Genomic DNA, 23,143 nt, shown 5'->3' with positions numbered 1-23,143 from the left:
GGGTTCCTTCAGGGCCAGACAGCCCCAACGTCCTCGTCAGGCGTGGCGATGCAAACCAAAATGTGTTCGCCCCACATACATGATGCTGCCGGGCTTTGCCGGTGCTGGTTTCACATTCTTTTCTCCCCAACTAGCCCTTCCGAACCCGATCGAGTGAAGATATCCGTCGTCCACTTTCCAGCCGCGGAAACTGCGGACCGAAAACCTATTCCCAATTCGTTGTCCGTGCCTCGGAACGGCGCTCGGAACCGGGCCCACTATTGCCAATGGGGGGGAATCTTGGATCGGCGATCGAAATAAAAATGGGCAATGGGTAACCCTCCAGCGAACGGGTGGAATTAATTTGGTCCCCCCACGTGTTGCGCCGTTTCTCCCGGCAAGGCGCCGTCCCACCGAATTGGTGCGCCGGAATTTCGCCAACAGTTGGTTTTTCGGTTCGGTAGGATTTAAGGCGGCCATAAAAGTGTTTCTTATTGGCCATTTTAACGATTCTGCTAGCGGCGGCATCGTTCGTCGCCGAGAGGGTGCTGTTGTGGCAACATGTTGCTGGATATGAGGTATTTGAATTTCTTTCGGCGGGCCAGCTCTTTCTTTCGGAGCCGTTTCGCTACGGATTCGGTTCGGGTTTGTGAAGAGAATCGCTAAGTAATATGGTCGACTTAATTGTGGAATGGTATATGAAGCTTGTGATTTATGTTTCAGCGCACCAACTGGAAGTCTTTGCAAAAGGATTCTTCACAATGGGGAGAGCACTGCCAAATGGCACGGTTGATAGTGAAATAGATAATGCGCATACCCCTTCGCACGGGCTGGATGGCCTAATTATGCTGCCCCAGAAAGCAACCCCTCGTGGTAGGCCTTTCGGTGCCTTATCAGCCCGGCAAGGGCCAAGATCGGCCGCAGTACGTTTCGCGTTCGCGCAAAATGAAGTTCTCGACAATCGCTGCCGTGCTGGCAGTGTTTCTGCTTGCCGCTACGCTCGCTTTATGTAAGTGCACTCTCTGGCTTGCCTCGCGTGCGGCCCGCGGATTATCAGTTCCTTCACCGTGAGGAGCCCTTCCTTTTCTTAGCGCCACCAGGGGGCGGCGGTGGTGTGTGGCGGCGCCACCGGCGAACGCTGGGGCCCGGCAACTTCATCAACTGCCTCGCCATCGGAGAGTCGGCCCAGCGGATCTGCTCGCACAGCCTTGACCTGCTCGACGCCATCGAACGGCAGCAGGCGGCCGGAAATCGCTCCTGTCCGGAAGGCAAAGTTTTCCACCGCCAGTGCAACGTATGCAAATGCCGCCGTGGCGGGGCCTTCGAGTGTAGCGCCGATTTGTGTGCCGAGGATTTCTTTCACCCAACCTCCGGACTTCCGCGGTTCTGGTGACGGCGCAGGGCCAACGCGAGAACGCACGGTGCAAAGGGGAGAGCGGGGTAAATTGCCGGGAAATTAGTGTAATTCTCGCGTCTCGGCCGCCACGCCGTTTCGTTAGTTAACTATTTTTCCTTCTCTAATTGGTTGTTGGATGGTCCGCGGAACGGTGCAGCCGGTGGTGCAGATGACCTTCAAGTGCCAGGTTGGAAGGAAGGCACTCGTCGTCCGTGTGTTATTAACGTGATTATGGGGCTTACGGGGCAAATAAATCACTTTCCAGGTGGTAGTGTTTCGACCAAGAGAGCTACATGCTGCCTTCTGGAAGAGCATAATTCCTGCAGATTATTGTCTAATTGTCATGCGTTTCAGCACATGTTCTGATGAGATTTCCGATGGTAAGATAAGGTTTTCTGAATATCACGCATCCATAACGCCTTGAATCCTGGCGATGCATAAGATTAAACAATTTAAAAAAAATACACATGAGTGAACATATTTCGGTTTTATTAAAAGTGTCGATGGAGAAAAGAATTCTTAGCCACCTCCAGCACCGAGTGGCTGACTGTACTAATCTCATCCAAAGGATAAAATAAAGCTTCCGTAGTATGTTAAAAATCATAAACAGCTCTCCGTCGTGACTTTTGGGAGGAAATAAATATCTAATTTCTTCGCGAAATCATTTATCATTGGTCGTTACCATAAAGTAGAGAAATCGTCTGTGCAGTACACTGTTTCCTAAATCATCTATATGTTCCGGACGCTCCACCGCTTCTCCTGTCCAGGTGGCAGTACATTTCGGTTCTGCGAGCTACTGGACTGAATCCCGACACCGCCAGCCAGCAAATCGGCTTCCCGAACGATTTTGATTGGTTTCGAGCTAACGTATTTATCTTCCTTGCGGCTGTCGCCAGGACTTCCGAACCGGTCCGGAGCTTTGTAGGAACCGAACGACGCCGGAGTGGAGCTGACCACGTGTGGGCGATCGAACCGATCGCGGTTCCGGTACCGCAGCTCCACGTTCGGAGGTGTCCGCACAATTTCCGGCAGCGTGGCGTAGTAGATGATCCGCCGATTGCGCATCGGCGGTGAGCCAGGCGTGGAAGGAATGCCGTGGAGGAGCTCGTTCGTGTAGAGAAAGTTGCGATCGCGGTGATACAGCGGCACGTCGTACCGGTTGTCCGGGTAGTAGTAGTAGAACGGGAACTTGTAACGGGGAAAGTAGGAATCGTAGTCCACGTCGTAGCGCCGCTCGTAGTAGTGATCGTACCGATGCGGTGCCGGCGGGTACATCCGATCGATCACGGGGAACGGATCGTACCGGCTGTACATCCGCGAAGGAAACAGGGGTTGCTGTGAGGGGGCCATGAAGGAGTCGAACGATTTCGGTCGTGGCCGCTCGTAGTACACGCCGGTCACCGGTTTCCGGTAGAGTTCGCGAATCACTTTCTCTCGGCCCGGGTTTCCGCCTTCCGATTGGTCGGACTTTTTAGTTTGTTGCGTTATAAAGTTAACCCTCGGTGCACGTGACTTTATGCCTTCGTTCACCTGCACCGAAGCGGCCGCATTGGAGTCATCCTCTTCCCGTATCACTTTCGCCTGAAACTCGGGTTTGTGCGGTGTGTTCGGCCACGATCTTTCGACCACGGGCTTGTTGTCGTGATCGTATGCTGCCCTCATTACGTGCATCGCCGCCTCGGGTAGCGCTTCATGTTCGGTGATATCGGTCCCCGCCGGCGTAGTGGTGGCCTCCTCTGCCAGTTCCCGTTTGGCGCGATTCGCCCGTCGGTTTCGGATCGCACTAAACAGGAATGGCTCCAACAAACTGCGCTGCTCTGCGTATCCTTCATCTTCGCCATCGGGTTCGGTGATGGGTGGACCGAAATCGTAGCCGTCCAGGATCTCCATGTGTTCCGGAATGGTCATGCCGCTCGTCACGTGCACGGTCAGCAGCAACGCGATCAGGGTGTTCCTGATGCCTCTCATCGTATCCGCTTCACGGCGAATGTTTCTGCAGAGGATTGGCGCCAACTATCTAAAAGAAATACAACAACTTCATTCACCGAGCATCTTCAATTGAATTTTGGTTGTAACTACCTAACTAGCTAACTAATTAACTAACTACTACTATTTTAGCTGTAACTATACTAGAAAACTAACACGCTACAACACTAAACACGCTCTCACTTTGGTCGTTGGTGGCCACACTGGATTGTTTGTTTCAAATAACTAACATGGACGTAACGAAAACATTGAATAAATCGCACCACAGTTGCCACATAGCAGTTTCAACTTCCACCAGCAACAACCTTCGAGCGCACGAGGCCGTCCCAGAATCCACGCAGAAGTTATGCAAACTTTCCTATTATTATTCAAATCGACGTGCGTAACAAAGAATACCGGAAAACGTTACGAGATCGACCCCGGTCCCCACGGTGCCATGCTGCTAATTTTTATGTTACACTATTTTGTTTTTCCTTTTTGTGTTTTACAAACTCCACACAATCACTGGGGCAATGGAATCGAACGAATCGTTACAATATTTTTCTGATACTGGAAGGGTAATCAGTCTAGGCCAATCAGACCAAACCAATCTACAATTCTATTATTCGGCAAAACAAATATGGCCCACACTTAGAAACACTCTGACGTCACTGTCTTCTCAAACTTCCATTTATTTATGTTAAAGAAAACTTACGCTTAAAGTTAACAATCCTGAAGCACTGCACAGTACTGATGTTCAAGTTAACCTGGCAGACCCAAATGCTCCCAACGTTGTCGGCCGACTGAAACGTGAACTCATCCCTAACTGGCGCATATGTGTGATCTGGCACATGCTGCTGTCGCTTCATTGTTGGCAAGATTTTCCGCTAAAACATACAGGCGACTGGACGGTTCGACTACAATAAGCATGACGAGAGCAGATTGATCGCATGAGCGATCGTACAATGCTTTCGGAAAGGGAGAAAAAAAACAGTAAACCCCAACGCGCTACCACAGCCGGCAACGGGACCAGGCTGGGCTTTAACGTTAGAACGCTAGAACATGGGAACATGTCAACCATGAACAAAGAGTCAGCAAAGCAAAAAACATAAAACTTACATAGCCAAATGCACCACAAAAGCATCGCCCCGTTTGAATGCAGGAAGCACTGGCTGTCGATAGACCTCATTGAGGTCAAATGCACCTGCACCACCAGGTCGAATTTCACTTTCACGTGCATTGGGCACATTTTCGACGCTAGAGCGCGGAAGCACACGGTGGCCATCATTAAGCCAATTTTCATGTTATCGCCTGAAGACGCGACCCAATTTTGGGCTTTTGTGAAGGTAGAGGAAATTGGTCACATTACGGTGCACCAACTGTGAATGATTTTGAACCCGAGGAACCACCTCATGGATCAACTCATTGTCCGCCTCCGGGTCCCATGTCCCATTGCGTGCCGGCCAGTGTGCAACAGAATTCTTTCGGGCTTCAACACCCAACAACTGGTGCGGAACGACGAGTAGGAAAAACGAAGGTTTGGCTTGGCGAGTGACAAATTTATGAAAAGAGTGTCATAAATTTTGTGGTTGGAATGTGTTCAGTTCAATAAATGAATACTTTGTAACCTTGTTTCCGAGCACAGGCGAAGGCACCGAACAAACAGAACAACTGCAACGAGTTGTTCTGATTTGAATACAATCGGTTCGCATTAAACGTGATACAGTGGCCGATGCAGGATTCGTTCGCGTTGACAATCCAAACGTACGGGTCGTAAATTCGCCACAACGTGTTGCGGTCCACTAATAGTAGAATGTGCAATCCAACAATTCCAGGTAATTTATGGTACAGATTCGCGATATTTGAATGAGCAAAAAACGATGTTCGGCTAGTCAAAGAGAAAGGTCACTGAAAAATCCAGCCTGCATTAAAGTTGCCTGGCGTTACAGGACACCAAAAAGATGGAGATATTTATTTAATTCATGTTAAGCTAAAGCACGCGAAATATAAACATTGATGAAGCCAACTTACTGCTAGAGTCAATAACCGTAAAAAACGAGTTCAGTGCCCTTTGTGTTTCGCTTACAAAACAGATCCACTACAATTTCATCCATGGTTGCGCCTGGAGCATCCCATGGTTGTGGTTCCAACCCAACCGCAGTCGCTGGATGCGTCCCGTGAATGGCGAATGATGTCTGATGCTTTACAGCAGCTTTCAAGAAGAACTCTGGACCGCTTCTGTGTGACTTTTGTTTGGGGTTTTCGCTAGAAATTTGCTGATTGGACTCAGTTTGGAGGACAGTTCCTTTACTCGTGGAACCGACAACAGCTGGGCCCGTTTTTTCAATGTAGGCGACGGTGTGGCACCCATTTTGATCGGTTTGTTGGCGACAGGCTTCGGAGAGGTTACTGTTTCCGGGATTTCCAAAGCGTCGCGCTGTTTAGGGGAATTCTTTTCAATTCCCGTAAGCATCTTCATCTTTTCTTCCGCTGAAAGCTTCTTCGTAAACTTTGTTATGCTAACGGTCGCCGGTGCGTTCGACATGGACTGCGTTTTCAGTGTGACATGCCCGTTACTGGGCTTAACCTTCTTTCGCGACGGATTCTTATTGCTTACGGACTCATCTGCTGGCTGGCCTGTCTCTTGGGTTTCCTCTTGTGCCCGGCGTTTCTGTGCGTATCGTCGTGTTTGATTGTTCCCTTCCAGGCTATACTTCCATTCGTTCGGCAGTGTCAGTGTTGTGAGTTTGTGCATTTTCAAAATTTCATCGTCCACTGTCCAACAGGGTTTTCCTAGCATCGGCCCATCGATCGTGCATACTCCCCAGCTGGCCACTTCCCGTATTTTGAGGTGAATGCTTTCCAAACTGAACGTGACACCGTTTAAATTCTTCCAAAACGCCTGAAATTCGCGTACCAGAAACTTGCTCTTGTTTGTATTGCCGTGCACCAGCCGCATCAAGTCGCACACGGCATCGTCCGTTATGCGTACCCGTTTGGGGCCTTTCTCGTTCTCTTTTCCTGGAGATTGGGCATCCGGATCCACTTCAGTGTCATTGCTGTTGGTGGGAGCCGTCGATGGTAGCGTGAAAGAGATCGGCTCCGAAGGGTCGTAAAGCATAGCCCGATCGGTCAACATCTTCCAGATGATGGCAGAGCAGTCCGGACGGTCAGTGTGCCCAGCTTTGTGTCCACCGTTCTCCCAAATGCACCCAATTAAGCGGGGTTTTATTTTCTCCGTTTTCTTCTTCATTTCGGCCACAAACTCCTGCTGGAGGATTTTCAACTTGGCCTTCTGAACCTGCGGTCTGTTATCATCCAGGGCCGGGTCTCCATCGGCGTCCTCACCCTCAGCTTGCATCTCCTCGTCGCTTAGATGGCCGTGAGGCACGAAGAACTCATTGTCCACCTCGTAATCCTCCTCGTGATCTACGTCCTTTTCATCGTCACTGCCGTGCAGAGACTCTCCCGGTTCCTCCTCTTCCCATTCGTCGTCCGAATCCACGTCGTAATCGAAAAAGTGCTGTAACCAGAAGCGATAGGTTAGGGCATTTCTTTAAATAGTGTTACCAACGGTTCATAGAACCTACCGTATCCAACGCAAACGGTCTCCGAGCACTGATCTGTTGGCTGCGCTTTCGCCATGTTCCCCGATACGGTGGCCGTTGGTTTTCATCGAAAAGGAAGAACTTTACCTTGAACCGTTGCTTCGTCCTATCTGGATCCTCCTCGATCTGGTGGCACACTGTTTCGTCTGTAATTGTTGATAATTAGTACATAGACAAGAGAATAAAAAACAATACATGTCCTTACCACCGCCAATCATCATGTCGTCGTTTTCATCTTCCTCCTCTTCGGTGTTCCAGGTTTTTCCCGATGTTCGTGGATTATGGCAGCGGCTCGTAAGCTCCCCAAGGTAGAGCTTATCGACCGTCAATGCCGGTTTGAGGGCGACAAAGCTTCTCTGTTGTAGAAAAGCATCCAACGTTGTCTTTTGCTTGGAATCGAGGGTGGCTCTAGTGGTGGGCGCTAGGCGCATGTCACCCTTGACACAGAACGGCATGAACCTTGGAGGTGTTCCCGTGCCGGTTGTTAGCGCCACCTCCATTCCTTCTCTTCCCGTTGCTCCCGTTGACATGTTTCCCAGAGAATTTTCATCATCGGATGCTTTCAAGACGCCGGAGGTCGCTGCACTTGGCTTCTTCACGAAAAAGCTCGTGAACGTTTCGGCCACCCTTTGCTTTTTCTTTTCCTCTGCCTCTTTCTCTTCATCTCTGCGCTTCCGTTCCTCTTCTTTTTGCTCCTCCTTTCGGCGCCGCTCTTCGTCTTTGAGGCGCTTTTCTTCGAGCTTTTGCTCCAGCTCATCCTGGCGCCGTTTTTCCTTCTCTTCGCGCTCCTTGCGCCGCTGTTCCTCTTTTTCCTCGCGCTCCTTTTGCTTTGCGTGTTCCTTCTCCTGGCGCTCCTTGCGCTTCTGATCTTCCTTTTCTTCGCGCTCCTTGCGCTTCTGTTCCTCCTTTTCTTCGCGTTCCTTTCGCCGCTGGCGCTCTTGCTCTTCTTTTTCGCGTGCCTTTTCGTCTTTCTCTTTTTGCAGTTGAAGGCGCTTTTCCTCCTTCTGCTGTTCCTTCAGGGCCCGGGTTTTTTCGCGATGCAAACGAAGGGCAATCTGTTTCGGTGTTAGCTTTCTTGAAGCACTTTTTTCCGCGCTCGATGGTACCGTTTTAGTGTTCGGAGTGCAGAGCATGTAAATGTCCTCTTCGCTCGAGTGAAAATCCGATGGTGGTGTACGGTTCGCCGAATCCAATACGTCTTGAGCGGCCAGCAAATTTCCATTCTCTTCCCGTTTCACAGGTGAACCAGGCAGGTGGTTATCATCTTGCTTGCACGACCCCGGTGATGAGGTACCATTGTTTATTGATGTTCCTTCCCCGTTGGTTTGTTGATGATCTTGCTCGCTTGAATCTGTTAAATTAGCGATCGAGTCCTTCGAAACCATTTCATCAGTTTCTTCGTTTGCTTTTGGGCTTTTTGATGGCGTTCCTTCGACTAACTGTTCTTTCGTCTCCAAACCGTCACTGGAAGATTCTGGTGATTGTTTAAAATTCCTCGTTGGCTCACTGTCCTCACTGTCATTGCCAGTTTCTGGTGGGTCATTTGTCTCAAGGTCCTCTGATTCATCCGTGTCATCCATCAGTACCTCATCCGAAATGTGATCCATGTCAACCAATGATGCAAGTGATTTACTGTTTTGTTCCGGAGCATTCTTGTCTCCCGATCGTTTCCGTTTCGCCATGGGCAACTTTATAAATATCTTGCATTGATTTGCGGTTGATTTTTTCTGTTTATTTTTCTTTTTTCTCTCGCTACGGAACGATCGACCCAGTGGTTCACGTTCATCATCAGCTGCATCAGCATCGTACGATGCGGCCGGCGGCGAAGGTGTCTCGGAAATGCGCCCAACCTTTGCCACATTCTGCAAATCTGAGGATTCGTTGGAGGGCTTCCGTTTTCTAATCTCCGCCGCGACCGGTGTTAATGGTGAAGCTGACAGACGACCAGCGTTGCCGTTAGTTGAAAGCACTTGGAATGGTAAAAGGCTTTGCTTTAACTTTTTAACTATCGGCCCTTGCCACGGAGACCCACTAGCCACCGGCCTTTCGGTGATAGGGGATTTGGCTTCCATTGTGTAAAAAAATCGGGACACACAACCGTCACAACATTCGAGACTACTTTTAATCTTAAGTACGTTGATTTTGATTGAATGGTGAATCACTTGAACTAGAACACTCACGTTTTAGGCAATTTATAATGGCTTGCGATGAATCAGTGCACGTAATTACGGCAACCGACCGATCCGCATCTAAACATTTACAAAATACGCCTCGAACCTCGTTAGACAGCAAAAATGGCGCGCTTTGCAACTGGCCCAATTTGGAAGCATATGTCAGAAACAAAATGAAACACTACAACAGCTCGTCCTTGAAGAAATGTTGATGATAATAGTGTAGATAAGGCAAATAAAAGATGTTCTAACGCCAACATGAATTGTAATTTTTTGCATATTGAAATTAGAACGAAACAAGCAGAAATAACACAAAATGCTTGTTAGCGAATTGAATAAGGTTCGGGATTTAGGCGAGATCGTGGGCAGCCTGTCTGGCAGCACTGTTACCGAGCTGTCAGTCGGAACAAACAGTAAACACAGGGAAAAAACCATCCGCAGGCAATCTCTTTCACTTCAGAGAAGTTTTTTATTCCACTTGTTTTACTGAAAAGACACACCAAAGCGAAACAAATCGATTCCATTCGAGTTAAAGCGTTTAACGAGTCGCTGAACAGTGTTTGCATAGTCCGCTAGTGATATTTTCTGTGATTATCCGTTGTGATCCAGTTGGTACTGCGATCCTCTTGTGTTTTTATTGCATCTGTTGTCAATTGGCTCGTACGTTCGTTTTTCGTCAGTATTTGATCCTTGAACACGCATTTAACACGGCACCAGATGAGTAAGATGACGAAAAACAAACTGAACCTCACTCTACCGCCCGGTTCGGTGGACGTTCCTGCTGGACAGCAGACCACTCCGACACCCTCGTTCAAAACGCCATCCGGTACGGAGTACGTGATCGGCAAACACAATCTGCTGGGCAAGCCTAAGAACAGCATCGACGCGCTCACCGAAACACTCGAGGAACTGGAGATGGAAGAGAGTGCACGCAAGCGTATAAAAGTGTTTCTGAGTCAAAAGGAAAAGATTGGCGAACTGAGCGACGAAGATCTGGAAAAGCTGGGTGAGCTGGGCTCCGGAAACGGCGGGGTCGTAATGAAGGTGCGCCACATTCCAACGCAGCTGATAATGGCCCGCAAACTGATACACCTGGAGGTGAAGCCGGCCATCAAGAAGCAGATCATTCGCGAGCTGAAAGTGTTGCACGAGTGCAACTTCCCACACATCGTTGGATTCTACGGTGCGTTCTACAGCGATGGCGAAATCAGCATCTGCATGGAGTACATGGACGGTGGTTCGTTGGATTTGATTTTAAAACGGGCCGGCAGGATACCGGAAGCTATTTTGGCCAAAATCACGGCCGCTGTGCTGAAGGGCTTGAGCTATCTGCGAGACAAGCACGCCATCATGCACCGAGACGTTAAGCCTAGCAACATCCTCGTCAACAGCAGCGGAGAGATCAAGATATGCGATTTCGGAGTGTCTGGGCAGCTGATTGATTCGATGGCTAATTCCTTCGTCGGTACCCGCAGTTACATGTCGGTGAGTTGCTGTTTTTGGGGGGACCTAACAGAAATGAGGTGGTGCTATCGACAATGCTGATTGCTCTCGTTACAGCCGGAACGTTTGCAGGGAACGCATTACTCCGTGCAGTCCGATATCTGGTCGTTGGGTCTTTCGCTGGTTGAGATGGCCATCGGAATGTATCCCATTCCGCCGCCTGACGGTAAAACGTTGGACTTAATTTTCCAAGACAGAGGCGACGACAGCTCTCCCGGACAGAACATTATCGAGCCAAAACCGATGGCCATCTTCGAGCTGCTCGATTACATCGTGAACGAACCGCCTCCGAGATTGGAGCACAATTCATTCACGGACCGTTTCAAAGATTTCGTCGACCGATGCCTGAAAAAGAATCCGGAGGAACGGGCCGACTTGAAGACGTTAATGGTACGCCCCATCAAACCCGGTTTTGTATGGCTGGAGATTCCTATCTAATCACTCTATCCATTGTAGAACCACGATTGGATTAAGAACATCGAGACCGAGGACGTAGATATTGCTGGGTGGGTTTGCCGGACTATGGATTTGGCGCCTTCCACCCCGAAGCGCAACGCGTCACCGTTTGCGAATTAAAACAAACATTTACAAACCACGTAATGTATGTGTCGATGTCACTCTGGCCGAATATTTCCTCGTGTTTTTTTGTAACGATACAGCGAATGCATTTCCAGTCATAGCTGTCGTAGAACAGCTCTAGCGAGAGAGATAATGGAACTCATAGGATCGCGGATGAAAGTTACACTAAATCTATCATAGTTTAAGCGATGCGTTATAAAATATAAATATTTAAAGCAATCCCAAATACATTTCTTGTGTAGATAATTACTATACTTTTTAAAAATCACGCAAACCCATTTCGGATGTCTTTTAAAGACCATTTTTTAAAACAGAGCCATATTTCCCTTGCAAAATGTGTCGCGCTAGAGTTTCGAAAACTATGGCCATTGTAAAGCGTATTCAAATTGTATTCTAGATGAACCCGTTTCAACAAGCTAGAAAAAGAGGTGTAGTCGAAGATCAAAAACCATAGAATTGAACTTAAAATATCATAAAATATATTGTAAAACAAAGTAAAATGTCAACTTTTGATGATCGAAACGTATGTACCATTAAGCGAAGCGTCAAACTGGCGTTGTAAAGGAAATGAAAGATCTCATCTACAAATTGTAAAATATCACTAACATTTTCTCTTCTTAATGTCTGTTCAACGTGCAATTAGGCTTAAAAGAATAAATAATTCACTGATCGGTAAGGAAATAAAATAGAAGCACCCGATTGGATTCCGGCCTATAACTGAGCGGTTTTATTGTACGTTTTTATGAGATGTCATCTACAAGTATGCTTAATTGGGCTATTAAGAACAATATTTGATTTAATAAATAACTGTCTATTAAATGCTTTAAACGCTACTATCACACCCAACGGATGGCCATTAGTGCTCCATTTTGCTGATAAAAGAAAAGCTGTCCGCCCAGGACATCTTTTGCATCGTAACCGATCCATTCGTTTCCACGTGTAGCATGTTGCCCGTGCCAGCCTTGCCCAGTGTTACACCGGCCGCGTTCCGCTTGGGCACTTTATCGTCTAGGCTGGCATCAAGATCCACTTTCGGAGCGTTCACAGTAATGCACGCCGTTTCGTACACAGTTTCGGCAAGGTTCAATTGCAACAGCTCGGCCGATGGCGCTTGGATGCTGCTTTTGCCGACTATCTCTGAAAGCTGCAGCGTAATGTTCCGGCTACCAATATTTGCCTGAAGCGTTCCATAGAATCCATCTGAACGGATGAGAGCATTAGTACACAAAATCTCTGAAGGATATCCCCGAAAATACGTACTCATGACTAGGTTTTGGCCGCCCGCAGAGGTCACGGTGCAGTCCTTGTGGATGCTCTTCAAATCCATGTCTCCGAGCTGCGTTTGAAAGGAACTCTGGTTCGAATAGCAGGCATTGACCGTAATATTACCTGCCTGGGTGGTTGCACTCACCGTGCCACCTTGCAGTTTGTCCAGAAAAATGCTTCCCTTGCCAGCGGCAAGAGCAACTACCTGTTGGGCAAGCGTTATCCCGCGACAGGAAATGTTTCCCGCTGTGCTATCCAACCGTACCGTTGTAGACCTCAAGTTCTTGGTGTCGATGTTGCCGGTCCCTACGATTTCTATCTCGTCACTGTAAAGATCGGCAATAGCCGTGTTTCCATTGTTGTGAATTTCCAGATCCGCCTTTATCGGTATTTCGAGAATACACTGTACACCTTTGCTGTTTGGATTGTTTGTGATCGTAATGAGTTTTTCCGATACCTTCAGTTCAAAAGCATCTGTGTCGCCGTCCGCCTTAACGGTCGCCTTCAGTAGGTTCGAGTCAGGACAATCGAGAAGATCGTAAGGTACGATTTTCAACTCGTACGCACAGTCGATCTGTATTTTCGTGTATGGATCGACGGTTTGCTGCAACGTTTTCACGTTAGTCCACCGGTGGTAGTCCGATAGTCCGCGAACGATCGCGGCACGCGAACCTAAAACCACGTTAGCAAGTTTGTGAAACAACATTTTCAGAGTCGCATGTAAACGGTGTTTTTGGCTGTAAAGGTATCGAACTTTGCCGGCTTCGAAAGGTCTGGCAAAAAACCACAACAAACGCTCCCAGAGTGAACCGGTTCGATTTGAGAATCGGTTCTTTTGCATTTGACAGTTCAGACCCTGACGTTTTGGCCAGCTGACTGTTTGACACCCCGACAGTGTTGACGAGTGTTTACCCCGTGTTTTGTACGTGGAGTGTTTCAATTAATTTTGTGCTCTTCCGTAGCGTATCGTATGTTTCGTGTTCTAGCTTGAACGTTGCAGCAATAGAAGGCAGTTGGATAGATATTTATTTTCGCCATGGGGAAATTAGTGGTCCTGCAGACACTAACCGGGCACGACGGGCGCGTGTGGAGTGCCTCCTGGCATCCAGACGGAGCGGCCCTGGCTTCCTGCGGCGAGGATAAAACCATACGTATTTGGACGCGAAACAGCAACGAATGGGTCGCGCAAACCGTGCTGGCAGAGGGCCACTCGCGGACGATCCGGGACGTGGCGTGGTCCTTCTGCGGGCAGTACCTCGCGTCCGCCAGCTTTGACACAACCGTAGCCATTTGGGATAAAAAGTCAGGTGAGCAAACTAGCGAAGGGGAACTTTCGGAGACATTCTGGTTTTTGCTTATCGTTCCTGTTTCTCCCCATAAAGGCGAGTTCGAGTGCAATGCCACCCTCGAGGGTCATGATAATGAAGTGAAGAGTGTCACTTGGTCCCGGAACGGCAACCTGTTGGCCACATGCAGCAGAGACAAGTCCGTGTGGGTCTGGGAAATACACAACTACCTGGACCAGGAAGACGAGTATGAATGCGTGGCCGTGCTGAACGCGCACACCCAGGATGTGAAGAAGGTGTGCTGGCACCCGCACCGGGACATGCTGGCCTCGGCGAGCTATGACAACTCGATACGGCTGTACAAGCAGGACGCGGTCGACAACGAGTGGGGTCCGTGCGGATTGTTGGACTCACACAAGTCAACCGTCTGGAGCATATCGTTTGATGGAACCGGCAAACGGTTGGCCTCTTGCAGCGAGGACACGACGGTAAAAATCTGGCAGGAGTTCGATCCGGACAACGAGCACGATATTGCCTGCCCGGACGGCGTGCCAGTGTGGAAGTGTGTCTGTACGCTGTCCGGCAACCACTCCCACTCCGTGTACGATGTGGATTGGTGTAAAAAAACTGGGCTGCTAGCGACGGCCTGCCGCGACAACATGATAAGAATTTTCAAGGAAGTACGATCCGATCCGGGTGTTAGTCCCTTGCGGGAACCCACATTTGAGTTGGTAGCGACGGGCTATACACACACCCAGGATGTGAACAAAGTGTCGTGGAACCCAGCGGCGGCGGGTATGCTATTGTCCGCCGGGGACGACGGCAATATAGTTATATGGCAGTACGAAGATGACGATTAACGATGAAGGGTTGACGAAGGGATGACGCTTCGGTTGGGATAAGAACAGTCTAGTAGAGGACAAACGAAGTGACTCCGACCTAGTTAACTTAAGCCCAATGAAGTACAATGAAAACCCTCATTCAGCGTATTGCAAACATTTTTAAATCTTTTGGGATTGGGATTATAGGAATATTGGAATATCCTCGCCCGGTTCAGTGCCGCGCCGGGTTGCATTGGACAGCCGCTGCTCAGCAGCGAGCAGCGCCGGCGCTGACCGCTGCCCACTCCTTCCATGTGCCCGCGGCTCACTAGTACGACATTCGCTTTTCATAGTAACCAGCCAGGTTAATAAACTGAGAGATTGTTTCCCAGTTATTTATTCCAAGTTTCATTCTTTGCTTTTCACTTTCAGTCTTAAATTAATCATTAAACTCAACCCACAAAATTAAATGAAAATTCAATAGCTTTGTTTTGTTTAAATCATTTGTGGGTTTTGACAGTTCTTAACCGTTCGGTCAGAATGAATGACTTTGTTTAAACTTTAATCACATGGCAACATTTAACATTTAAACACATGGCAACACTGGCCAGAGTTGTTGTGCTGTGAGTAGCTGTCAGCTTCTGTGTCACTACCAGTACCGGTCGCAGAAAACAATTTGTTTCGCGCGTTCAAATGTGTTGATTCTGCGAAAAGTGTAGACGTAAAAATGGAGGAACAGCACGTTACTCGTGCCATTAAACAGGAACCCCTGGTGCCGGTGACCGAGGATTTCCTGGTGGGAGTGGCCGCTATGATCGAGGATTTGCGGCAAGAGGACGAAAGAAACTTCGCTGAAGAAGAGCACAAACCGATCATATTGCAATCCGTTGAGCAGGTTCACGATGAAAACAGCTTCTACAATGTGGACAGCATGGCGAAACAAACTTTGCGCATGAAAACGGGAGAGGACGATATTGTGATCGATCCCAAACATGCTGACTCGCTGCACAACGAAGCTAACCTGAAGTACGACCCTGCGCTGCTGAATCGCGTCGACGTGTGGCATCAGGTGTTGGTCCACCATGATGGCCTGTGCACGAAGGAGAAGATCCTGGAGGCATTGTTCGCCAGCATTCCACTGTTTGACTTCTTCCCCGTCGCTTACCGGCGCCACGCCAACATTGATTTCTTTTTGGTGCGAATGTGCGGCCAGGCACTGGCGAAGCTCTTTAGCGATAAGTTGCGGCTCAAAGCCGGCCAGCATGAGCTGTCTTTGAGTGTGCGCTTTGGTGCGGCAAAGTTTCAAAGTGGCCAAATATTTCCCCGCTCGACGATGGACAGCGCAGTGCAGGAGCGGGCGGGAAATGGCCAGCTGTACGGTGAGCTGAACGTACTGAATTTGGACAGCTTTGCCAGCCACTCGTCGTTGGAGGAGATCGAAGTGTGGCTTGGCAATCGAGCGCAGCTTGAGATGCTGTGTTCGGCCGTGGCCAACGCTTTGAGCACCATGAAGCGTATCAACACGTTGAAGCTGTCGAACAACCGAATCTTGCACGTTACGCCGTTATGCGCGCTGAAAGTGAAAGGGATGCAGTTGGTCAGCCTGAACTTGCGAGGTAATCGCATACGCCATCCGAGCTCGCTACGCACCCTCAAGGATGTGAAGCTGTTGGAGCTCTACGTCGAAGGCAACCCTCTAACGGATGTTCCGGACTACCAGGACATTCTATGTGGATTTTTCCCTACTCTTGTCAAACTGGTACGCTCGAGTAGCGCGATAGCCACAAGAGAGTTTTGTCATGATGCTTTCTTACCTTTTAGGACAGCTTCGTCCCTGCGGCTGCAGTGGCAAGCGCAACGATTACACGACCAGATTGCGAGGAGGAGGTGGAAACAACATCGCCGGGAACGCTAATAGACGACCGCACTACGACTCCGATGGATTTTCAAAAGTTCAACATGTCCCCCAACTGGCACCAGGTTACGGTGCACCACGAGGGTGGATGTGGGAAGCAGGAAATATTGGACGGTTTCGCCGATCTGCTCACGAAGCACGACTTTTTCCCCTGCCACTACAAGACGTACTCGAAGCACGACGAGTTCCTGGTGCGAAATTGTTTCGATGCGTTGCACTTTCTCGTAACAAAAAAGTTACGGCTTCGGGTGTTGCCGTTGGGCGTGGAGCTCAGGCTAACCTTCGCCATGAATGTGGCCGAAGTGGCTGAAAATCACGTGGATCCGATTAAGAAACTGCAACAGTTCACCAACACGCGGTACGGCCAAAACTGTTTGGATCTGAACTCCCTACAGAAGGGATTCAACGAGATCAAGTTCGTTGATTTTAGTTCCAAATGCCAGAGGGCGTTGGGCCACATTCTGAACTATGCTGCCAGGCGGTTCGGTTCCAATTGTTTCATCATTCGTTTGCGGAACAACGCGTTACAGAACTGTGACGCGCTGGCCAGTTTGGCTCGGTTTAACTGGCTCGTTTCGTTGGATCTCCGGAACAATTCGGTAAGTTTCCCGTGCTGGTTGTGTGGAAATGTTTCACCCGCTGGTGAAATACTTCAACGCTTAATAATAATGAAATGTTCGTTTCCGGTTCTGCAGCTGGCTTCGTTCGCCGCTCTGGACGGATTGCCGCGGAATGGGATGAAAGAGGTGTTTTTGGATTTTAATCCACTGTGCCACACCGTGACGTCCAGCGCCGAGTACATCCGTCAGGTGAAGATGTACTTTCCGCTGCTGGAGCGTCTCGACGGGCGTCCGTTGCTGGCTGGAGGCAACTTTTCCTATTGTCAAAACTTTATCTGCTCGCAAGAAGCATACAAATTTGCAGACTCGTTTGTGCGACACTACTTTTCGCTACACGACTCATTCCAGCGCAGCGAGCTCGAGAACCTGTACCATCCAGAAGCACAGTTCTCCATGACGTGCTTGTTCGATATTGACCACTCGGTGCCGCTTGATTCGCACCAGCAGCGACAGGTGGCGTACAACAATCACAGCCGTAACCTGCTGAAGATAGACCTCGATCGGGCCATTGGTGCACTTGTGGCAGGTAATAAATCCATCGCCTTTGTGCTGAATTCGTTCCCCACCACCGAGTACGATCTGATGTCGTTCCGGATCGATGTGCCCATCTTCACCCCGGAACGGGTGCTGATAATCGTGCACGGCAAACTGAAAGAAGGCACTCAGTCACTGTACGTGGGAAGCGTCAGTTTGGGCTTCACGCGCACGTTCTACATCCAACCGTACGGCACAGGGAAAGGACTGTTTGCCGAAGCAATGGACTACAAGATCTACAACGACCTATTTCACATGTACACACTCTCCGACGAAGGGATGTCCTTTTTCTCTAAACGTGAAGCGGAAACTGCGACGAAGGCTCCCAAAGACGAGGTATGGAGAACGAAATGGTCACGTGGTAGGAACGTTTTAAAACGCTTCTTGTAACTATCTTTGGCATCATTTAGGAAGTCTGCTCTTCGGAAACAGAGGATCGGGAAAATGCGATGATCGTGTTCAAGGGATTGACGCAGTTGAACCGTGAGTGGTGCGTTCGCTGCCTGGAAGAGTCGTCGTGGAATCTAAAGGTGGCGCTAAACGTGTTCCTTAAGATGTACGAGGCGCGCCGCATACCGAAGCTCGCATTCGTTGAACGTGCGGAATAATGGTTGCTAATGGCGGGTACCAGTGGTTGAATCAATCAAAACGCAAAGAACTATGTCTTTTTCTCTTCCCATGGTAATTATTTTCATACGACAAATCTACAAAGTTTTTCGAATAAACTCGACAGAAATCAAACGTGCCTAAACCGCACCAACTCCGTATTGTTTGAGCTTTCTGACCGCTTTTGTTTGTTGTACCGACTGGCGAAACGATGACCTCAAGTGGCTCATCATCAAGTGGCTCGCACGATAATGTAGCCATTCCGGTTGAAACATTGTAAAACCACCAATCACCCGCCCGGGGGTGGGGCTGTAAGGCCTGTCAGCCGGCTGCCACTGCGCGGATCGTGTGGATTTACGCGGAAGCCACTTCCGGCACCATGCCGGGTTTTCGGTCTGCCAAATGAGCACTCCGAGGCACCGCTGTGTACACATTAATAATCGATCGACACACAGATCGATAGGATAGTGGCTGCCGGGCTGTACTGTGCCTAAGGTCTGTCATTCCCGCTTTCGAACGCCCGGCATGGCGCAGGACGGCTACATCCGAGCAAACTTTAAACTCCCACCCGGTCAGACCGCACTTGCAGCTGGTGGGTGAGCGCTGAAAATTTAATTTCCGTCCCGATCGGGCAACTGACAAACGAACGTGAATTAATGAGCGAGCCTCGGTGCCCGTCTTCGCTTCGGTTGACCACTTTTTAAATGGCCACGAACCGTGCACCTGAAAGCCGTCGCTCGGTGTGCGCCGGTGTGATGGCGCTTTGATTGGCAGCTGGGATCCGCCGGGTAGCCCAGCCGAGCGGAAAACAAATGTTTTCCCTGCGGTTATGTTATCGAATCAAATCAAACGGTGAAGTAGAGCACGGGCACCGTGTGAGCAGCAGTCCGGTAGCAACCCGGTGCCGGAAACGACCAGCCCGACTCACCGACCGACCGATTGCTAACTGTCGGCTCGTGGCACGGATTGGAGGGACGATAATAATAATTATCGTAAAATTGACCACTCGCATTACAATAACAGCCCCGCGGGGTTTATGTTTGGAGTGGCAGCGAACCCGGCCAGCGTTTCGGAATCGCCCCGGAGGCATCGTCCCGGGACGAGGATGGATCGATCACGGCACCATATTGTTGTCACTTCTAATCATATGCACTTTATTTTAACGATGACCGCCCCGATGTCCGGTGGTATCATCACCGTTCCGGAATGTTATCATTCAGAATGGGGCCAAAATGGATCGGTCGCTATCTCCGTAGCCGGCGGGCATTGGCGGAGTAACGGAATGAGAGATGAAAAAAAACGTGGAGCGCGCACTGGAAACATAAAGCCGACAGCCGAAACTCAATCGTTCGATTCCTTCCGGCGCTGGCAAGGATTGGAGAAAGATAACAAGCAACGATAAAGCAGCGGACGACCCACGGTCCTTGTTTGCTTTCCATCCTTGCCGCGTTATCTTTCGAGCTCGAAAATGCCGCGGCATTGCTTGTCTAAAATTAATTGGATTCACTTGAGTGTGTGGTGGCTGCAGCCAGCGCCAGTGCCGGCAGCTGACAAACGGAATGCTTCTTTAATTCGGTCACGGAAAAGCTCAGCATATAGAACCCAAAAAGCAACAGATTCACGGTCTGCCTGTGACTTCGTTTGTTCGTCTGCCACACGGGACACGGGGCAGTACCTCTTCGAACAACTACAAATTTGCGCGCCACACGCTTCGCATATCTTTATTCTCGCTCAAATACGGCAGGTTGGCCCTGTTTGCATCCTGTTCAAGCACCTCGTCCCCAAATTGCACGTTTAGACGAACCGCTTTTTTGGCGCTTCCTTCGGTTCATCACGACCGCCGGCCGGTGAGTCATTAGCTAATTGTTGCCAAGGTTGCCGGCAGGGTTGGCCCTCCGAACGTGCACACAAACAGTGTCTAAAAGGATTCGGCTTATCGCTTGGCCACGGCGATCTAATTGCAGCGTGCAGCGTTTGGGTGAGTTCGTTTGGAAGCGGTGGCAGCTTCAAAGGCCAATCTGGATATGGTTTTTTGGTCAAAAAGGCAACGTCAGTCGAAATGGGAGTTTTAGCTTTCGAACGGAAACGGTCCTTTCAGGTGAAGGTTGGGGTTGGGGTCTGCTTCAAGAGTACGCTTCCCTGTATTTTGTCCGGTTTCCCCACCTGTTGATTTGTGCGGCCATTACCCTTCAGGAGAACTATTTTCCACCATCATTAAACATCCCTCATATGCAGTTGCAGTGCAGTGCAGTGCAGTTGTGCGGAAATGCATTTTTCTCTGCACGCCACTCGCTGCCTGGCCTGCGCCTGTGCCCGTCGTCATAACCGTCGTCGCCGGAAGGAGGTCCTTCGCGAAAGGATGCCATTCCGTTCCGGTGCCCTGCCGGTTTGCGCGTCGCTGTTTTGTTATTGTTCGTCAAGCAGCCGTGAAGGGTAACGGCGTTCAACAAGTTTGTGAATTTTTATTTTCCATTTTCCAGCACATGAACCGCAGCTGCGCACGTCTGACGATGGATTGCAGGCGGCGGCTGCGTGCGCTACAGCGACGACGGGTGTTTCCGGAGATCCTTATTCCGGAGCATACCGACAACATTTGGCGGCGAGTTTCAGGGCGCCGGAAGCGGTTCAGGTGTTTTATTTTCGCTTGCCCCCTCCATCTCTCTCTCTCTCTCTCTGGCGCTGGTGGCATCATTTTCCATTTTCATTGCCTTTGGTCGCTGGCTCAAAAATCACGGCATTTCACGGGAGAGTTACGTTTGTGGAGTAAGCAGTTGGCGGTAGTCAATTGCGTGGTTGTAAATGTAAATGGAAAAGATGGAAATTTGTCACATCAATCCACATCATCATCATAGATGTAAATTTACATGCAAACTGAGTACTTCGTGCGCATCAATTGTCTGAGGTTGAGGTTAAATTGACCAAGAAATATAAATTTTTTAAATACTATTCCCTCCATAGGATGTACTTTTCGCTATTTTCGATGTTAAAGAGTTCAGAGTCCGGATAATCCGTAAAATGTAATATAACCCACTGAAAATACTCAAATCACTCGAACTTTGTGAGGCGATTAGTCGCCATTGATTGATGCCGCCGCACAGATTGATGGCCGGAACAATATTCTCAAAACCATGTTCCGATCGCCGTTGAGTTGTGTTTTCCACAAAAAAAACCCCAATTTCCTCCGGCCGAACGGCGAATTTCCTTTCGCCGTTGCAATGCTACCCCATTTTCGACAGCCACCGACGGATTCCATCAAAAGGATTCCGGGGATGATGAATGGACGGTTCCGTTTCTTGCGCTAAGGCCGTAAGCTCCCGACATCGCTGCCGAACTCGTGCCCGGGACAATCGCTGCAGAAGAAGCCCGGGCTCTTTGTTCGAATGCGATTTCTGGCGTTTGATCGGAATCCTGCCATTTCCGGCGCGTGTTCCAGCGGCAGCGTAACTACTGCGAGTTCCGGAGTGGCCTAAGCGAATTCGAAAGGATTCGCGCAAAAACAGCTCTCGGGAAACTTTCATAGACGATGGCGGGGGGCGCCCGGGCGGTCGTGCGGAAAACGGTGAAAGCCGAACGAACGATGTAACAACAGGTAACCACCGGCTAGGCTTTACTCGTATTCACTTTTCTCCGGGTTTTCCTGGGAAAAAGGTTTCCACCACCGAGGGGTTTTCTATTATTTTCCCCGCCCGCAGTTGGGCGCCGTTCTCTTGGCTTTTCTTCCTCGATCTCTCTCTCTCTCTATCCCTCCTTGTCTCACAAAATAAACGAAAATGAAAGGCCAAGATAAACAGTGGCGAAGGTTTTGGCTTTTGGCCATGGAGCCGGCACTGTGGAATGCAATTTGAAAACAAATCCCTCACGGGTAAACAAAAAACCGAGCACGGAGTAAAGGCTAACCACGAGCGAGCCAAGCACCTACAAGCCCAGCACCTACACAGTGTTTGTGGGCTGCTCCAGTGAGGTTGCGGAAAAATCTCGCACCCCAAACGAAAGTCAAAGGTACACGACCCACATTCTAGCTGACCTGACCAGGCTTGGGGGTTGATTTTTTTGTGGACCACCAGACCGGTGGTCCGCCCCCGGGGAGGAATCGCCCGAAATGGACTGTGAAGACGTTTTCTAATTACTTCCTAACCGGATTTACCACCTGCCACAGGCGGTGGGACCCGGCTGCCTGGTTATTCGAGAAGCTTTGCCATTGCTTTTGCTTCAACATCGCCGCCGGTCTTGCTATCGACAGCCGGCAAACGGCGGGAGATTTGGGATGGAACTCCACTAAAAACACCCGTCGATGCGGGGCAAAAAGTGCAGGGCCATTGGCCGAAAGTTTTCCATGATGGCCAGGTCCGACGTTACTAATAAAAGAAGTTCTTGCCACTCGTTCAATCATGAAAGTTGCTTGGTGATGGGGCGACCATTGTTGGTGACATTTGCGACAACAATTTTTCGACGTGTCGGTAAATAATTGGTGTTGGTTTATTATTTCCACTGGCCTCCGCTGGCGCAACCTCCTCCGAGCTGTCTTGAGGATTCAAAGTGCTATGACGGTTCCCCGGTCGAGTGTAGAAGGTGAGCTGTACCGGTACCGGAACCGGTAAAGTTTTCTAATGCTTTGCATTCTTTTATGAACATTTCATCCACAAAGAAGCTGGGTGAAATGTAATTTACTTACAAACTCAATCATGTCTGACTTATGAGTAGTTTTTTTAGTCCGCATAGTATTGTCATTACGAAACGGAAATATGTTTTGTGTCTCTTATTTGATTTACAATTGATGGAAAGAAACATTCCTAATGGGAACATAATCTCAATTGACATAAAATAAAGATTAAATTAAACACAAAACCTTTCGAGCAAACGTTCCCTCGATCGATTTCAAGCACTTCCAAAAAAG

General features: G+C 49.3%; 5 protein-coding genes across 5 annotated transcripts; 3 read left to right on the top strand and 2 right to left on the bottom strand.

The window, feature by feature from the left end:
* Nucleotides 1-494: 494 nt before the first annotated feature.
* Nucleotides 495-8,333, bottom strand: LOC131212513 (uncharacterized). Its single transcript, XM_058206406.1, has 6 exons — nucleotides 7,157-8,333; nucleotides 6,931-7,094; nucleotides 5,567-6,863; nucleotides 4,239-4,257; nucleotides 2,173-3,368; nucleotides 495-607 (listed from the first exon to the last, which is right to left on the bottom strand). Exons 1-6 carry the CDS (start codon nucleotides 8,331-8,333, stop codon nucleotides 495-497), a joined length of 3,966 nt encoding a protein of 1,321 aa, XP_058062389.1.
* A 1,224-nt stretch (nucleotides 8,334-9,557) lies between these two features.
* Nucleotides 9,558-11,648, top strand: LOC131208706 (dual specificity mitogen-activated protein kinase kinase dSOR1). The gene is made up of 3 exons (XM_058201531.1): nucleotides 9,558-10,604; nucleotides 10,680-11,012; nucleotides 11,079-11,648. Exons 1-3 carry the CDS (start codon nucleotides 9,837-9,839, stop codon nucleotides 11,196-11,198), a joined length of 1,221 nt encoding a protein of 406 aa, XP_058057514.1. The 5' UTR covers nucleotides 9,558-9,836; the 3' UTR covers nucleotides 11,199-11,648.
* Nucleotides 11,649-12,035: 387 nt separating this feature from the next.
* LOC131210661 (uncharacterized) lies at nucleotides 12,036-13,230 on the bottom strand. The gene is made up of 2 exons (XM_058203940.1): nucleotides 12,462-13,230; nucleotides 12,036-12,401 (listed from the first exon to the last, which is right to left on the bottom strand). The coding sequence occupies exons 1-2, from the start codon at nucleotides 13,171-13,173 to the stop codon at nucleotides 12,058-12,060; spliced, it is 1,056 nt and encodes a 351-aa protein (XP_058059923.1). The 5' UTR covers nucleotides 13,174-13,230; the 3' UTR covers nucleotides 12,036-12,057.
* Nucleotides 13,231-13,401: 171 nt separating this feature from the next.
* On the top strand, nucleotides 13,402-14,935 carry LOC131210083 (probable cytosolic iron-sulfur protein assembly protein Ciao1). The gene is made up of 2 exons (XM_058203279.1): nucleotides 13,402-13,774; nucleotides 13,850-14,935. Exons 1-2 carry the CDS (start codon nucleotides 13,504-13,506, stop codon nucleotides 14,611-14,613), a joined length of 1,035 nt encoding a protein of 344 aa, XP_058059262.1. The 5' UTR covers nucleotides 13,402-13,503; the 3' UTR covers nucleotides 14,614-14,935.
* A 407-nt stretch (nucleotides 14,936-15,342) lies between these two features.
* LOC131209612 (nuclear RNA export factor 2) lies at nucleotides 15,343-18,339 on the top strand. The gene is made up of 4 exons (XM_058202718.1): nucleotides 15,343-16,333; nucleotides 16,396-17,088; nucleotides 17,185-17,979; nucleotides 18,054-18,339. Exons 1-4 carry the CDS (start codon nucleotides 15,386-15,388, stop codon nucleotides 18,249-18,251), a joined length of 2,634 nt encoding a protein of 877 aa, XP_058058701.1. The 5' UTR covers nucleotides 15,343-15,385; the 3' UTR covers nucleotides 18,252-18,339.
* The last annotated feature ends 4,804 nt before the right edge of the window (nucleotides 18,340-23,143 follow it).

The sequence above is a fragment of the Anopheles bellator genome, chromosome 2 (assembly GCF_943735745.2).
Source record: "Anopheles bellator chromosome 2, idAnoBellAS_SP24_06.2, whole genome shotgun sequence".
NCBI lineage: Eukaryota > Metazoa > Arthropoda > Insecta > Diptera > Culicidae > Anopheles > Anopheles bellator.
This window is presented reverse-complemented; position numbering and strand designations above follow the sequence as displayed.